Below are 18147 nucleotides of genomic sequence, written 5' to 3'. Positions count from 1 at the left end.
TTCAGAGCCATTGAAATACACAAGTTATTGTCCTGAAACTAGATAAATGCTTGTTTTGGGCCCCTTTTTGACACATAATTCCTAAACGGTTTGTACCATCATCCCCAAGATCAATCCAAACCTTCCTTTTATGTTATTGAACCTTCTTAAAAATTTCATAGTGATCCATTTCTTTAAACTAAAATTATTGTCCAGAAACCAATGTGTCTTTACAGGGCGCAGATGACGCAGACAGTGACATCATATCATTATATGATCCCAAAAATTTGTTAGCGGTCGTAAAAAAAATAACCCTTTTAGAAAATTACAAATTGTGACTTGGATGGAGGTTTCTGATTGGTACTCATACCACATCTTCTTATATCTATAAGTTATTCCACAGTGTTTCATTTTTAGTCCTGTAAAAAAAGATTTTTGAGTGGCTCCACAATTGCTTTATTTCAGATGATTTTATTTTTCAAAATAAATTGTCTAAACATCAAAATATTCTAAAGTGTAAGCTAATAAAATTTATAATTTCTAAATAAGTACTTTATATAATCCATGCAATGAATTTCTTTTGAGTTTTTATTGTTCATGAAAAACCTACCTATATCTTCTAATAAATTCTGTAAAATTAAACCAATAAATGATTTAGGTTTCTTAGATTCAAGTCCTACATATGAATATAACCTGAAAAATAAAAGAAATCTGTTATTAAAATTAAAGTTTGATAATTCAAAGCTATCATGTGCTAACTATATAACAAATATCAAATTAATATCTTCAAGCATGACGAAAAATGTGTGGAAAACTGATTATTCTAGTAATCCAGGGACCATAGCTCTGAACAAAATTATCAGACTGGAATAGTATTTGAACTTGATCTGTAACTAGACATGATAAAACAATATACCAAATATCAAATCAATATCTTTCTATCTACATAAATGGTACTCCTGTCTGGAGTTATGAATCTCTATCTACATAAAACAATTCTCCTGCCTGGAGATTTGAATGTCTATCTATAAAGAAAGTTCCTCCTTATAGCTTGGTAGACATCAGAAATCACACTTACCATCCTAAGTGAGTGCCACATCTGGGACATGCCACAAGCTGCCACATGTAATCAAGAAACCAGGTTTGTATATTTGAATACTGCAAAATAAATATATTAGCAAAAAATCAAACTAAGTTTACCATTCAACATTCTGTATTAAATGTATATTATACTTCACATTAAAATGCCATATTTTGATTGGCTAATACGAAGGTATTAATTTACTCTATCACATGACTGAGAGGGTGACAATTTTTGGAATGTTACCCTCTCGTCCAGACCAATCAAAAATTGACAATTTAAGGCACAATGAATTGAATTTACATCAAGTAATTGAATACAATGCTTAAGTTTTACGTTTTGGCTCAGATTTTATTAATTAACTGTCAAAATAAAAAAATAAAACATTTTGCTTAATTTATTATTTTTCTGTCTAATTCCCATAACGTTTTTTATGTATGTGACGTCAAAGAAAATACTTTTAAAATAAAATTAATCTGTAAAAGACAATAATGATAGGACATTTAGTATAATAAATTAAATAACACATAGCTGAGAGCCTCAGGGTGAATTGGAGCAGATTAGTACCCCTCGAAAAAGATATTCCAGTTACCTTAATTTACTCGGCAACACTAGGAAGTACAGAGACAGCAAATTGATTTACAGACAGGAGAACTTGACATGCATCCTTTTGCATAAATAACCCAGGAATCCCAGTGGCAGTGCAATTTGAATTGGTTCATGTATATCCTGCTGGGATTTATTTTTGGGATCCCGCTTTTTTTTCCGGGAATCCCAGTATATTTCCACTGGGATTTACATCGGGATCCCGCTTCTTTTACGGGAATCCCGAAAATTTATCCCAGTACATTAACATCGGGATCCCGCTTCTTTTGCGGGAATCCGGAAATTTTATCCAAGTGGAATTAGGTGGGATCCCAATTGAAATCCCACAATATTCCAGTGGGATCCCAGTATATTTCCACCGGGATTCCCGCTTCTTTTTCGGGAATCCCGAAATTTTATCCCGGTGGAATTAGGTGGGATCCCAATTGGAATCCCATCAAAATTTCAACTGGAATTCTTTTCTCTTGGGTAGTCATTAAAGCATAATGGGGTTCTAAAATTTAACTAAATTCATATACTATAGAAATCTAATTGGAACAATTAAGTGTACCTCTCCTGTTGGCTGTACATCTGCTTCTTGTGTTGTCACAACCTCAAAATATAAACCTACAACACAAAAATCAGGAAAAATGCTTAAAGGGGCACTAGCTGTCAAATTCATGTTCACTGATTTTTATCAAATTCTCATATTTGATTTATAACAATGTAAACCATTTATCCAAACTTTTAAAAGTCTGAAATAAACAATTAACAGGGCACGGGCATGAAAATACGTAACTTCGTTTTGTTTGTATTTTAGTCAAGACGCCATCTAATTAACTATCCAGTTGAATTCTAAAGTCATGTAAATATAAATATAGATATAGATAGATTAAGCAAACTTGTGCTGTTGGATTTTTTCATGTCTATTTAATTTCATATTATAGATGGAAAATAGATGTTTGTCATCGTATTTACATGTATAAGAATGATTTTTTGTGGATCGATGCAGTCAATCAAATGATTTACCTTTGTTTCACTTTCAATGTTGACATTCTTTTCCTTTAAAAAACTTTACACATACAATTCACGTGTTATCCATCTCAAGCTAAAGGGTCAAATGGAAGTTTACATGAATACGTACAGACTCAATGTGGTCGAATTATTCACTTGTATGTGAATAATTCATAATCAAGTTTTTTAGTTATTTTTGACAAAATTGAACAATACTGGCTGCTAAAAGCGAATTATTATTTCACTATTTGCATTTCATTTATATTTGAGCAAAAAAAAATATATTAGATTTTTAAAATAGCCCTCATGAAAAAAAATTCTGATTATTGTCTGAATTTGTCTGAAAATGTCTAAATCATTTCTGAAATTGTCTTACATGATAAATGATGTCTGAATTTGTCTGATTCCTGATATTTCTATTCTGAATTGATGCTGACAATTCTGATTTTTTGCTGAATATTTCTGAATCATTAAGAATTTTATTCAGACAAATTAAGAACTTCTGAGACGTTTTTCCTGTCCGTTTGTATAACTTGCTACGTAAAATACGTCTGTGGTATACCTGGGACTATTACAATAACAGTTAGTATAATAGTTCCAGTAAATACATTATAAACCAATATAAGGGGGCATATAACGTCGGTTAATAATTAACCATATCTGCCGGTACATATACTTGAAATTTAAGTAGACAGATATAAGTGGTTGAAAACCTCCATAAATTTTAATCATACAAGAAAGCTGAGACAACTATAACACGTGTGTTATATTAGTTTCAGAAATAAAGTAAAAATTTCCTTGTACAAATATATTTACTCCCGACGATTTCATGGTAATTGGTAAACGTAACAGTCTATAATCCAGAAAATGATCCGGAGTTGGTTTTCATGTTAAAACACGGCTTAGATCTAGATCGTGTGACGCAGACAACTAACGCTGCAGAACAGATATTTTAAAGATAAACTAGAACCTTTGTATGAATAACAGCTTGATAAATAGGGAAAAAGGACGTCTGCCATTTAGAAGATGGTTTTCAACTTGTGAACTGTCAGTGTAAATCCAAACGCACATACCGTACAACTACCAACAACTGCAAGTGACAACAGGCTATAAGAAAGCAATGACGTCAAGAACGATCATAGGGTATAACTATGAGTCTATTTCAATGACAATTTTTTTAATTTGGAAACGGACATTTAATATTATGGGTGGGGCAGGGGATTCGGAAAATGAATAATCTTGCCTTGCCCTAGTCCCAATAATTATTTAACCACAGCTGCGGACAGTGGTATCACATCAACTGCCAACAAATTAATCGCTCCATGTATGAAATATTAGGAAACAGTAACATCTCATGAGAATGCATCAACTGCTGCATGCCAAATTTTTCCACAACCTTTTTCAACACCACAATTGAGACATCAAACAGTTATTCAGAATTAGACATAAGTAATGAGCCAAATGGTGTGGATAACATCGGGCGACCAAATTCTACATCTTCACCCTTACCAAAAAAACGGGAAATACAGAAAAAACAAAAACAAACCGAATCCATGTAAAACAAAACTGAGAACACTTACCATCAATTTTTAGTATATGAAAAACAAAAAACTTTAAATAGAACGAATAATTGAATCTTGTGAACCAGGCATAAGTTATGGCACAGAAACCTGGCTCTCAAATACTATATCACCATACGAGTATATATCACCATCAAAGTACACTATATACAATAAAAATAGAAAAGACGGATATGGAGGAGTACTACTAGCTGTATCAAATAAAAACGTATCATCACAAGTAAATGAATTTGACACGGATTGTGAATAATTTGGACAAAAATAACATCACCAAATAGTAAAACTCTATACTTAGGTGCCTACTATAGACCACCTTCAGACAAAGGGGTATCATTAGAAAACATGGGTATCCTTCTTAATACTGCATGCAAGAAAACAAATGCAAACATCTGGCTGAGTGGTGACTTTAATCTAGGCCACATAAACTGGGAAAACACTTGGTATTACCAAACAAACCTTATCTAGCACTACACCAACAACTGCTTAATATTCTTGATGATAATAACCTAGCACAAGTAATTGATAAGAACACCAGAAATGATAGAACTTTAGATCTAATGTGCATGACAAATCCATCCTTTATGAACAGAGTTGAGACCCTCCCACCAATAGGAGGAAGCGACCATGATATTGTCTTTTGTGAAATCAACTTTGCTATACCAACACCAAAACAACAAACACACCAGATGCTCCGCAGGGCGTAGCTTTATACGACCGCAGAGGTTGAACCCTGAACGGTTAGGGCAAGTATGGACACAACATTCAAGCTGGATTCAGCTCTAAATTTGGATTGTGATTAAATAGTTGACACAGCATAGGTTTCTGACACAGAATGAATGTGTTCTAATGAACTTAAAATTTTTGTTTCTCTTAGAGCAATTCACTATGCTGTTGAATATTAATCCTCTCAAAAAAATGTTTGAAGAAATTTTCTTTTTTATTTATGAAATTTCAAATGAGAAAAATTGAACCCAATTTTTTTAATCACATCCCCCTTTCCCTTATTCCAAAACTAATCTCAATTAAAATTTCTAATGGAGTTTGCAACAATAACTACTCATTTAAATACATCATAAAATATTAAGATGTAAAAAAACTGCTTGTTATCACTGAATGGTAAAGATTATTTTAATTTATCAGTTGGTAGTAAAAAGTGAATATACATTGTATATTGTATATAACAAAGATTTAAGTTGATTCTGGACAAAGAAAGATAACTCCAATTAAAAAAAAATCTTGCTATTGCACAATATTTTGCAATTAGATATTTCTTGCTTACTATTCTGGACAAAGAAAGATAACTCTAATTAAAAAAAAATTTGATATTTCACAATATTGTGCAATTAGATATTTCTTGCCATTGCGCAATACTGTGCAATTGAAAAGACTTGCTATTGCACAATACTTAATATAATAATTTTAGATCCTGATTTGGACCAACTTGAAAACTGGGCCCATAATAAAAAATCTAAGTACATTTTTGGATTCAGCATATCAAAGAACTTCAAGATTTCAATTTTTGTTAAAATCAGACTAAGTTTAATTTTGGACCCTTTGGACTTTAGTGTAGACCAATTTGAAAACAGGACCAAAAATGAAGAATCTACATACACAGTTAGATTTGGTATATCAAAGAACCCCATTTATTCAATTTTTGATGAAATCAAACAAAGTTTAATTTTGGACCCCGATTTGGACCAACTTGAAAACTGGGCCAATAATCAAGAATCTAAGTACATTTTTAGATTCAGCATATCAAAGAACCTAACTGATTCATTTTTTGTCAAAATCAAACTAAGTTTAATTTTGGACCCTTTGGACCTTAATGTAGACCAATTTGAAAACGGGACCAAAAGTTAAGAATCTACATACACAGTCATGACAGTTAGATTCAGCATATCAAAGAACCCCAATTATTCAATTTTGATGAAATCAAACAAAAGTTTAATTTTGGACCCTTTGGGCCCCTTATTATGTTGGGACCAAAACTCCCAAAATCAAACCCAACCTTTCTTTTATGGTCATAAACCTTGTGTTTAAATTTCATAGATTTCTATTTACTTATACTAACGTTATGGTGCGAAAACCAAGAAAAATGATTATTTGGGTCCCTTTTTGGCCCCTAATTCCTAAACTGTTGGGACCTAAACTCCCAAAATCAATACCAACCTTCCTTTTGTAGTCATTAACATTGTGTTTAAATTTCATTGATTTCTATTTACTTAAACTAATGTTATTGTGCGAAAACCAAGAATAATGCTTATTTGGGCCCTTTTTTGGCCCCTAATTCCTAAACTGTTGAGACCAAAACTCCCAAAATCAATCCCAACCGTTCTTTTGTGGTCATAAACCTTGTGTCAAAATTTCATAGATTTCTATTAACTTAAACTAAAGTTATAGTGCGAAAACCAAGAAAATGCTTATTTGGGCCCTTTTTTGCCACTAATTCCTAAAATGTTGGGACCAAAACTCCCAAAATCAATACCAACCTTCCTTTTGTGGTCATAAACCTTGTGTTAAAATTTCATAGATTTCCATTCACTTTTACTAAAGTTAGAGTGCGAAAACTAAAAGTATTCGGACGCCGGACGACGACGACGACGACGACGACGACGCCGACGCCAACGTGATAGCAATATACGACGAAAATTTTTTCAAAATTTGCGGTCGTATAATAAAGCACTAATATACAACCAGATGCTCTGCAGGAAGCAGCTTTATACGACCGCAGAGGTTGAACCCTGAACGGTTGGGGCAAGTATGGACACAACATTCAAGCTGGATACAGCTCTTAATTTGGATTGTGATTAAATAGTTGACACAGCATAGGTTTCTGACACAGAATAAAAGTGGTCTAATGAACTTAAAATTTTTTTTTGCCTTTGAGCAATTCACTTTGCTGTTGAATATTAATCCTCTCAAAAAAATGTTTGAAGAAATTTTCTTTTTATTTATGAAATCTGAAATGAGAAAAATTTAACCCCCCCCCCCCCATTTTTTTCACATCCCCTTTTCCCTTTTTCCAAAACTGATCTCAATTCAAATTTCTAATGGAGTTTGCAACAATAACTACTCATTTAAATACATCATAAAATATTAAAATGTAACAAAAAGTGATTGTTATCACTGAATGGTAAAGATTGTTTTAATTTATCAGTTGGTAGTAAAAGTGAATATACATTGTATATTGTATAAAACACTGATTTAGGTTGACTCAACTACTATTCTGGACAAAGAAAGATAACTCCAATCAATTGAAAATTTCTTGCTATTGCACAATATTGTGCAATTAGATATTTCTTGCTATTACGCAATACTGTGCAATTGAAAATATTTGCTATTGCACAATACTGTGCAATTGAAGATTTCTTGCTATTGCGCAATACTGTGCAATTGAAAATTTCTTGCTATTGCACAATACTGTGCAATTGAAGATTTCTTGCTATTGCTGAATACTGTGCAATTGAAAATTTCTTGCTATTGCACAATACTTAATATAATAATTTTGGATCCTGATTTGAACCAACTTGAAAACTGGGCCCATAAACAAAAATCTAAGTACATGTTTAGATTCAGCATATCAAAAAAGCCCAAGAATTCAATTTTTGTTAAAATCAAATTTAGTTTAATTTTGGACCCTTTGGACTTTAATGTAGACCAATTTGAAAACGGGACCAAAAATTAAGAATCTACATACACAGTTAGATTTAGAATATCAAAGAACCCCAATTATTCAAATTTTGATGAAATCAATTTTGGACCCTTTTGGGCCCCTTATTCCTAAACTGTTGGGACCAAAACTCCCAAAATCATACCCAACCTTCCTTTTATAACCTTGTGTTTAAATTTCATCGATTTCTATTCACTTTTACTAAAGTTAGAGTGCGAAAACTAAAAGTATTCGGACGACGACGACGACGCAAGACGACGACGCAGGACGACGACGACGCCAACGTAATAGCAATATACGACGAAAAATTAAAATTTTTGCGGTCGTATAAAAAAGCAAACTGGAAGAACATAAAGAGAGACCTCAGCCCTCCTCAATGCTTTTCAACTTCGTGCTTTATTTGGCCTTTTTTACTTTTTTGGATTCGAGCGTCACTGACGAGTCTTTTGTTGACGAAACGCGCGTCTGGCGTATCTACTAAATTTAGTCCTAGTATCTATGATGAGTTTATTTATATATGATTATTTAAAAGCAAACAAGACAAATATGACTGTCGATGATCTATGGACCACCTTTAAAACCAAAACAACAGAGACTATCAACAAAAATATACCAACTAAAGTAATTGGGAAAAATCAAAATTACAATGGGTAAATAGAGACCTGAAAAGACTCAAAAGAAAGAAAAACAAACTCTATAAAAAGAAAAGTCATGACTAAAATTACAAAAATAAATACAAAGAGATAAAGACCAAACTTCAAAAAGAGATGAGAATAGCATACTGGGCATACATCGAAAATATGATCTTTGACATCGATATAAAAGTACCAGACCAGCATTGCTTCAACAAACAACCCAAAAAGCTGTACTCCGATATAAAAAGCCAAAGAAAAGAAAACACCGGCATTGCATCTTTAAGAAGCGAGGGCACCCTCCATACAAACCCCTCTGAAAAAGCAAACATATTAAACCAGCAATTTCAATCTGCTTTCACATCAGAAACTAACACAGAAATACCAACGAAAGAAGCTAGTACTAACCCTAAAATGGAACTGATTAACATCAGTCGGGAAGGTGTATACAAACTCATAAAAAACATAAACACCAATAAAGCTACAGGACCAGATACTATCGCTGGCAAAATACTGAAGGAAAACATTACAATCATTTTTGACAAATCTCTTGAGACAGGCAAAGTACCATCAGACTGGAACCATGCAAACGTTACATCAGTATTTAAAAAAGGAGACAAACATCATCCTTGTAATTATAGACCAACCTCACTTACCAGCATCTCATTAGTTTAAACATATTTAATTATAGTGGATAGGGAAACAAGTTTTGCAACTTATATTAATCCCTTTCCACTTTGCGGGTGCGAGTACTGCCTTGTAGCGGTATTAGCCTGCTCTTTTTCGAAATCTACAAGGGTGTCTTTAACGTGCAAGATATGGCTCTCTCTTAATACGGGTTAGCCATTTATCGTCCCCTTCCGATGGACTATCATCGTTTCCTCAAGACCATACTCACAAATTGCGTCAAGGGAGCGCCGAATATTCAGTCCCTGAAATTTTCATTCCAGACGGGAATCGAAGCAGGAACCTTGTGTTAGTAGTCCGATGCACTAACCACTACACCACGACTTATCTACATTAATGATTTACCTGACTACCGACAGCATTATCTACCGGCCGATTACCTGCCAAAACGATTGTCTTAATCTTCAAAAAGACATAGAAGCAGCTATAAAATGGGAACAAGACTGCCTCATGTCATTTCACCCCGACAAATGTAACATCTTAAAGAGTCTCAACAAAACAAATACACTTTTATTACAACATGCACGGTCATTTCCTAGAACAAGTACAATTAGCTAAATATCTAGGCATAACAATCTCTTCAGATCTCAAATGGAACAAACATATACAACAATCAGCAGCAAAAGCAAATCAATCTTTACCATTCGTCAGACGTAATCTAAAAATTAGTTCAAAATTAGTGAAGGAAAGAGCATATCAAACAATAGTAAGACCAAAATTCGATTGATTGATTGATTGTTGGTTGCTTAACGTTCAGTGGCAAATATTTCATGCATATTCAGGACGAGAACAAGTTCACAATAAATACAATAGGTAGGTTGATACAATAGAGGCCATCTGGGATGATGGTCGGGGAAATTTGGATTGCCGTTGGAAAATGAGGGTATATTGGATAGGGACAGAAATTTTGCCTTGCAACAGGCCACCTGCGGACCCCTCAAAGAGTTGTTACAAGGGTTCTTAACGTGCAAAGAGCGTGGCACTCTCTTTATACGAGGCATCGGATTTGACGTCCCCCTTCCGACCGGACGTGACTGCGAACTTGATACATCCCGCACAGCCAAACGGACGCCCCACTTCGGCAAGCGTTTTACTGCCGGTCGGGAGAAGACCGAGTGACCATATTTCTATACCCCAGTCACCCAAAGAATGCAATAAATTACCACTTGAAATTTCAAACAAAACTTCTACAGACAACTTTAAGGATGCACTTACCCATGAAGTACTCCTTAAAACTTTTTCTCACTTAAACTAAGTGTACCTATTGTTTTTATCTTAATTTAAAAAAAATAAAATAAAAATAAAAATTTAAAAGTTCAATAAAAATTGCAAAGCTTATATAAAAAATAAAGAAAAATTGAAATTAAATTTAAAAAGAATTAGTCATGCCTCCTCCTGGATGTATGTCATTTGGTCTATTTTAGTTACTGATATCATTATATAATTAGCAGCATTAAGTTATTGTACAGCCTTTAACAATGTGCTAAACTCACACCACATAGCAAGCTGTAAAAAGCCCAACAAGAAAATTGAATAAAGAGCTGCCCTTTAAGCTTGTTTTTGTGCTTTAAATTATTTTTTTGTACATTAATTTGGCTGTTAGTTTTCTAATTTGAAATGTTTTACATTTGTCATATCAGGGTCTTTTATAGCTATGGCTTTGCTCATGGTTGAAGGTCATATGGTGACCTACAGCAGTTAATTTTCTTTTAATTTTTGAAAGGTAGCTTAGTTAACAAATATAAACAATTTACCAGTTACATAAAATTTTGTGAATTGAATGTGTTTATGAGTGATTGTCCGAAAACTGAAAAATCCCCCCTTTTTTAAGCTTAAAAATTCATAACACGGAAACGTAATATCTGAAATTATAAAAATTGAAAGGGAGCATACATCAATAGATATAAACAATTCACCAAAATTTAATCAAAACTGATGGAAGCATTTTTAAGTTATTGATTGTCCGAAAACTGGAAAATCCCCCTTTTTTAAGGATAACATGGAAACGAAAAATCTGAAATTTATAAAATTGGAAAGGAGCTTACGTCAATAGATATAAACAATTCACCAAAGTTTCATTAAAGTTGATGGAAGCATTTTTGAGTTATTGTTCGAAAACCTGGAAAATCCTCCTTTTTTTAAAGGATAAAGCTTTATAACATGGAAACGAAAAATCTGAAATTTATAAAAATTGAAAGGGTGCTTACGTCAATGGATATAAACAATTCAACAAAGTTTCATAAAATTTGATGGAAGTGTTTTTTAGTTATTGTCCCAAGTGTGGACAACAGATGGACGGACAAACAACGGTACACCGGGGTCGTCCCGATAGTCCGACACTCATTGGTCCGACACTCGATAGTCCGACAGTCAATAGTCCGACACTCGATCATTTTCCACTACCTTGAAAAACAAGTGTGGACACACTGAAATGTCTCGCCTGTATAACGTTAAATTTAAATGATCAATGTCAGGGCCGGATCCAGCCATTTAAAAAAGGGGGGTGTCTGTTTTCCCAACCCAAGGTACATGTCCCGATACAAATGCATTGATCGGCCAAAAAAAGGGGGTTCAACCCACGACCCCCTCTCCCCCCCACACACACATGAGGTCGAGGTGAGATATACCCTTTCAGACAAACGTGTATATATAAAAAAGGAGATTTGGTGTACTTGCCAAGAGACAACTCTAAACAAGAGACCAAATGACACAGAAATTAACAACTTTAGGTCACCGTACGGCCTTCAACAATGAGCAAAGCCAAATTAATATACAAATAAATGAAAGACAAAGGCCAGATATACAATCATTCCATACTTCAAATATAGTTAACATATTACTTATAATAAAAGTGAAATTAACATTGCAAAAATCTGAACTATCCCAGTCTCTCTTTTTGTTACAGAAGTCGCAAGCGAGACACTAAATACAAAAAGATGTGATGTAATTTCCAATGAGACAACTCTTCACAGGAGACCAAATAACACAGTAATTAACAACTATAGGCCACCTTACGGCCTTAACTAACTTTAACCTTGCAATGTACTTTTTAAAAATTATGCCAATTCTATATTAAGTGAACAATAAGACTGAGCTAAAACCCAATTTATCATATAATTAATAAAAACCTCATCAAAGGAACATGTGTACTAAGTTTCAAGTTGATACGAGTACTGCTTCATAATAAACCACACTGACTAAAAATCTGTTCGCACGAACAGACGAACGAACTTACGGACAAACGAACATCTGGACAATCGGTCATACAAATGAACGGACAGATGAACAAACTAGACAATATAATGCCCATGTACAATCGTAAAAAAGGAGGTTGGGTGTAATAGATGAAAGCCACAGTAAACTCAGATTTGAAATAAATGTAGATGCGTAATGACTGGTCTTAAGGTCAATTAAGAATGTCACGTTCTGCTGGACTTTTTAGAATTACGAACACAAACTTGTAAGATATGTTTTATTTCAACTTTTATTACACCACTGACAAACGGCTAAACGTCTCAGTCATTTCAGTTAAATTGGGCAACAGTGTAAACCATGGCGTCCCAGTACTGATTAAGTGTTCTCTGTCCATTTCTGTAGAAATTCGTTCAGGCAGCAACCATTTGATTGTCTGGGGGGGGGGGGGGGGGGGGGGGCTATGGTTTTTTTTGGAAAAAAAAAGTTTGTTTCCAGTTTTTGGAGAAAAAAAAAATTTGTTTTTGATTCTGAGAAAAAAAAATTGTTTGTTTCACCCTCAGCTGCCACTATATGTAATGCTAAAATTGAAAGAAAAAAATTGTTTTCGATTTGTCGCGAAAAAAATAGATTGTTTTTCACCACAGGCGAAAAAAAAAATTTGTCCAGAAAAAAAAACCATAGCCCCCCCCAGAAAATCAAATGGTTGCTGCCTAAACGATCTATCCTTTCTTGAAGAAGGCGGTACTTCCTCTTTCGAACAGGTGGTCGATCGCCTCGTCTAACGGCTGCAACGGACAAGGCTCCCCTTCTCTCTTCTGTTTTTAACTTCTTCAAAAAGTACCACAAGTTTGAATGATGTCTGCCAACTACTGCGTTCCATCTCTTGTTGAAAGCTGAAAAATATTTATAATGAATTTTCAAAGGAAAAACAGAAAGTTTTTTTGTGACCCAATTCTGATTTAGTAGTTAGCAAGGATTAAATAACACATTTCATTTTTATATTCAGTGAAATACAAAAGTAAAACTCTTACAATCATGAGATACTGAATTTAAGCATTTTTCTTTCTGAATTTCGGGTATGATTGTTACACAGAAGCTTTTATGAAAAACAACGGCTGATCATAAGCGACAGAATCGCTTTCCATTTTTTTTTATTGGGGCCATTAATACTGATAAATCAAATTATTAATACTACATAGATTGGGGATACTTACCGTAACGGAGTGTCATTAAAGCATATGCTTTTATGATTTAATTTGTCATACATGTATATACTTACATTCGACATGATTGTTTGTCCTATTGTCCATATTTCTTTGGTAGACATTCCAAATAACTGGGCTAAACTGTCCATTTAGGTAATTTTGTTGGAAATAAGTTAATAGCTCCCTTAGACCTGGACAATTGTGACATAGTCAAGGAGTTTTTAAAGCCCTCCCCCTTTTTAAAAAAAATCTGGAGTTTTTAACTGTTAATTTCTAGCTGTGTAAAGTTAATTTAGAATCAAAAGCAAGTAGCAAATACAATTTAATTTGAGCATGTTTATTGTGATAATGTATAGAAAAAACGTGAATTTAATCGAAATTGATAGAAAACTAAGAAAAATACCAGATTTAGATAAAAGGGGGAGGGCTAAAAAGTTGTCTTTTAGCCAATATCTATGGCATAGACCAGATCATTTTTCAAAGTTATGCTAACCGTTTATGGTAATTTTTTAATTTTCCCCGATTTCACATCAGTTTGAAAGAAATTAAAGTTATTTAATATAGAATAAAAGTTGAGGAACAAAATTATTTCAGATAAATGTAGGGAAAGTTGTCCATTACATCGCAATAAACTAAACATGCATATTATGCATATTATTATTTTTAATATATATTTTTTCTTTAGGATATTTTTTTTTCTTTTCAAATTTATTGTTCAGAAATACAATGAAGCTAGGAGGAAAGACACGGAGAAATATAAATGTATAGCTTATCATTTTGTGATCAACATCTGGTTATAATTAGTGAACCACTAAACAAGTGTGTCCACATAATTTATATCTAACTGATTACTGATAACATGCTGAGATAAATTTATAGAAAAATATTAGGAAATCCGGGCTTATGTCTTAAAATGCCCTCTCCTAGAAAAAAGACAGCTAGCTAGATCATGAACCTTGTACCCACACTTGATTTATAAACACCTGCCTAAAAATGTTTTTATGGCATTGCTTTTATAGGCCTATTTAATGTTATTGAATCGTGAATGAATCCAGATTTTTCTCGAATGTAATTAACAAATTTGACCTTTTTGCAACAGGCATTTGTTCTATTTTAGATACTTGTCTCATTCGCAACTATAAGTCAATTCAACAATTTTCAAACACACATACCACATATGGCAAGCTATTAAAGTTCCAAACATAAAACAATTCAATCAAGAAAAACTAAGGCCTGATTTATTTACAAAACAATAAATGAAAAACAAATATCATATACGGAAACAAAGGACAAGCACTAAAATGCAGGCTCCTAAACCTAGTATATGGCATACAAAATTTAAATTCTGGTATCTATGAAGAGTTATCTACTAACTAGGATCAAACAAATATAGAATGTGTGGGTTTAAACATGTATGCCAAGTTCAAACCTTTCATCTATCCTAGCTGGTACATCAAAATATACCTTTATACTAAATATAAAAGGGAGGCTTATGACAAAAAAAAATTAATGCCCCATTTATGGGCATTATGTTTTCTTTATGGTATTATGTTTTCTGGTCTGTTTGTCAGTTCAGCCGTTCTTTCGTCCGTTCGTCTCACTTCAGATTAAAGTTTTTGGTCAACATGGTCAAGATAGTTTTTGATGAAGTTGAAATCCGATCAACTTGAAACTTAGTATGCATGTTCCCTATGGTATGATCTTTCTAATTTAAAAACCAAATAAGAGATTTTCTCCCATTTTCACAGTCCATTGAACATAGAAAATGATAGTGCGGATGGTGCATTAGTGTACTAGGGACACATTCTTGTTAATTTTACTTTAGCAATTCGACCGTCTTAGTGTCATTCTATTTGATTTATCATGATGAAAATTAAGTAAATATATGTTGGACTCAGATCGACGTCTGGCCTCTAATCGACGTCCTTTCCTCAAAACGACGTCCGTTTCTCAAATCGACGTCCAAATCTTACGTCACATTCTCAAATCGACGTCCAATATTTTGATATTCTAATCTACGCCCAATGTGACGGCATGTATTGCCAAAACTACGCCCGATTGAGTGTAGTCGTCCATTATCAACAAATGATAAATTAATAGACATAAGTAGGGCCTTTTTTGTCGTTTGAATTGTTTTATATTGTCATTTAGGGGAATTTGATAGCTGACTATACTGTATGGGCTTTGCTCATTTTTGAAGGCCGTACGGTGACATATAGTTGTAGTTATAGTTTTGGTCTCTTGTGGAGCGTTGTCTCATAAGCAATCATACCACATATTTTTTTAAAATTAATTGTTTACACTTATACATGTACATGTTTTGTAAGGTTCAAACATTATTACATACTTTTCATATAGATTTTTTTTTTCAACCCGAAATAGGTATCATGCATATTTAAGTTTATCTTGATAAAAAGTTTATCGAATAGATCTACAAAGAAGTGTGTCATTCCTAGTTTAAACATATTTAATTATAGTGGATAGGGAAACAAGTTTTGCAACTTATATTAATCCCTTTCCACTTTGCGGGTGCGAGTACTGCCTTGTAGCGGTATTAGCCTGCTCTTTTTCGAAATCTACAAGGGTGTCTTTAACGTGCAAGATATGGCTCTCTCTTAATACGGGTTAGCCATTTATCGTCCCCTTCCGATGGACTATCATCGTTTCCTCAAGACCATACTCACAAATTGCGTCAAGGGAGCGCCGAATATTCAGTCCCTGAAATTTTCATTCCAGACGGGAATCGAAGCAGGAACCTTGTGTTAGTAGTCCGATGCACTAACCACTACACCACGACTTATCTACATTAATGATTTACCTGACTACCGACAGCATTATCTACCGGCCGATTACCTGCCAAAACGATTGTCTTAATCTTCAAAAAGACATAGAAGCAGCTATAAAATGGGAACAAGACTGCCTCATGTCATTTCACCCCGACAAATGTAACATCTTAAAGAGTCTCAACAAAACAAATACACTTTTATTACAACATGCACGGTCATTTCCTAGAACAAGTACAATTAGCTAAATATCTAGGCATAACAATCTCTTCAGATCTCAAATGGAACAAACATATACAACAATCAGCAGCAAAAGCAAATCAATCTTTACCATTCGTCAGACGTAATCTAAAAATTAGTTCAAAATTAGTGAAGGAAAGAGCATATCAAACAATAGTAAGACCAAAATTCGATTGATTGATTGATTGTTGGTTGCTTAACGTTCAGTGGCAAATATTTCATGCATATTCAGGACGAGAACAAGTTCACAATAAATACAATAGGTAGGTTGATACAATAGAGGCCATCTGGGATGATGGTCGGGGAAATTTGGATTGCCGTTGGAAAATGAGGGTATATTGGATAGGGACAGAAATTTTGCCTTGCAACAGGCCACCTGCGGACCCCTCAAAGAGTTGTTACAAGGGTTCTTAACGTGCAAAGAGCGTGGCACTCTCTTTATACGAGGCATCGGATTTGACGTCCCCCTTCCGACCGGACGTGACTGCGAACTTGATACATCCCGCACAGCCAAACGGACGCCCCACTTCGGCAAGCGTTTTACTGCCGGTCGGGAGAAGACCGAGTGACCATATTTCTATACCCCAGTCACCCAAAGAATGCAATAAATTACCACTTGAAATTTCAAACAAAACTTCTACAGACAACTTTAAGGATGCACTTACCCATGAAGTACTCCTTAAAACTTTTTCTCACTTAAACTAAGTGTACCTATTGTTTTTATCTTAATTTAAAAAAAATAAAATAAAAATAAAAATTTAAAAGTTCAATAAAAATTGCAAAGCTTATATAAAAAATAAAGAAAAATTGAAATTAAATTTAAAAAGAATTAGTCATGCCTCCTCCTGGATGTATGTCATTTGGTCTATTTTAGTTACTGATATCATTATATAATTAGCAGCATTAAGTTATTGTACAGCCTTTAACAATGTGCTAAACTCACACCACATAGCAAGCTGTAAAAAGCCCAACAAGAAAATTGAATAAAGAGCTGCCCTTTAAGCTTGTTTTTGTGCTTTAAATTATTTTTTTGTACATTAATTTGGCTGTTAGTTTTCTAATTTGAAATGTTTTACATTTGTCATATCAGGGTCTTTTATAGCTATGGCTTTGCTCATGGTTGAAGGTCATATGGTGACCTACAGCAGTTAATTTTCTTTTAATTTTTGAAAGGTAGCTTAGTTAACAAATATAAACAATTTACCAGTTACATAAAATTTTGTGAATTGAATGTGTTTATGAGTGATTGTCCGAAAACTGGAAAATCCCCCCTTTTTTAAGCTTAAAAATTCATAACACGGAAACGTAATATCTGAAATTATAAAAATTGAAAGGGAGCATACATCAATAGATATAAACAATTCACCAAAATTTAATCAAAACTGATGGAAGCATTTTTAAGTTATTGATTGTCCGAAAACTGGAAAATCCCCCTTTTTTAAGGATAACATGGAAACGAAAAATCTGAAATTTATAAAATTGGAAAGGAGCTTACG

The 18147-nt window shown here is 33.7% G+C and overlaps 1 protein-coding gene and 1 long non-coding RNA gene across 3 annotated transcripts in view; both read right to left on the bottom strand.

Annotated features, from left to right (window-relative positions):
- Positions 1–18147, bottom strand: part of LOC143054131 (uncharacterized) — a 45484-nt gene that overhangs the window by 13496 nt on the left and 13841 nt on the right. For both annotated transcript variants that reach the window (XR_012971569.1, XM_076227035.1), the window contains exons 3-5: positions 2217–2272; positions 1058–1137; positions 590–672 (exon numbers count right to left, since the gene is read on the bottom strand). Coding sequence is in view for 1 of the 2 variants with exons in the window: in XM_076227035.1 (XP_076083150.1) it covers positions 590–672; positions 1058–1137; positions 2217–2272 (219 nt within the window). In the remaining variant the exon portion in view is untranslated. The remainder of the gene's footprint in view (positions 1–589; positions 673–1057; positions 1138–2216; positions 2273–18147) is intronic.
- LOC143055434 (uncharacterized) lies at positions 12885–13840 on the bottom strand. Its single transcript, XR_012972031.1, has 2 exons — positions 13703–13840; positions 12885–13316 (listed from the first exon to the last, which is right to left on the bottom strand). It is a non-coding gene; the product is annotated as an uncharacterized LOC143055434 (long non-coding RNA).

The sequence above is a fragment of the Mytilus galloprovincialis genome, chromosome 12 (genome assembly GCF_965363235.1).
Source record: "Mytilus galloprovincialis chromosome 12, xbMytGall1.hap1.1, whole genome shotgun sequence".
NCBI classification, from domain to species: Eukaryota; Metazoa; Mollusca; class Bivalvia; order Mytilida; family Mytilidae; genus Mytilus; species Mytilus galloprovincialis.
Note: the sequence above shows the minus strand (reverse complement) of the source record. Positions and strands in the feature narration are given on the sequence as shown.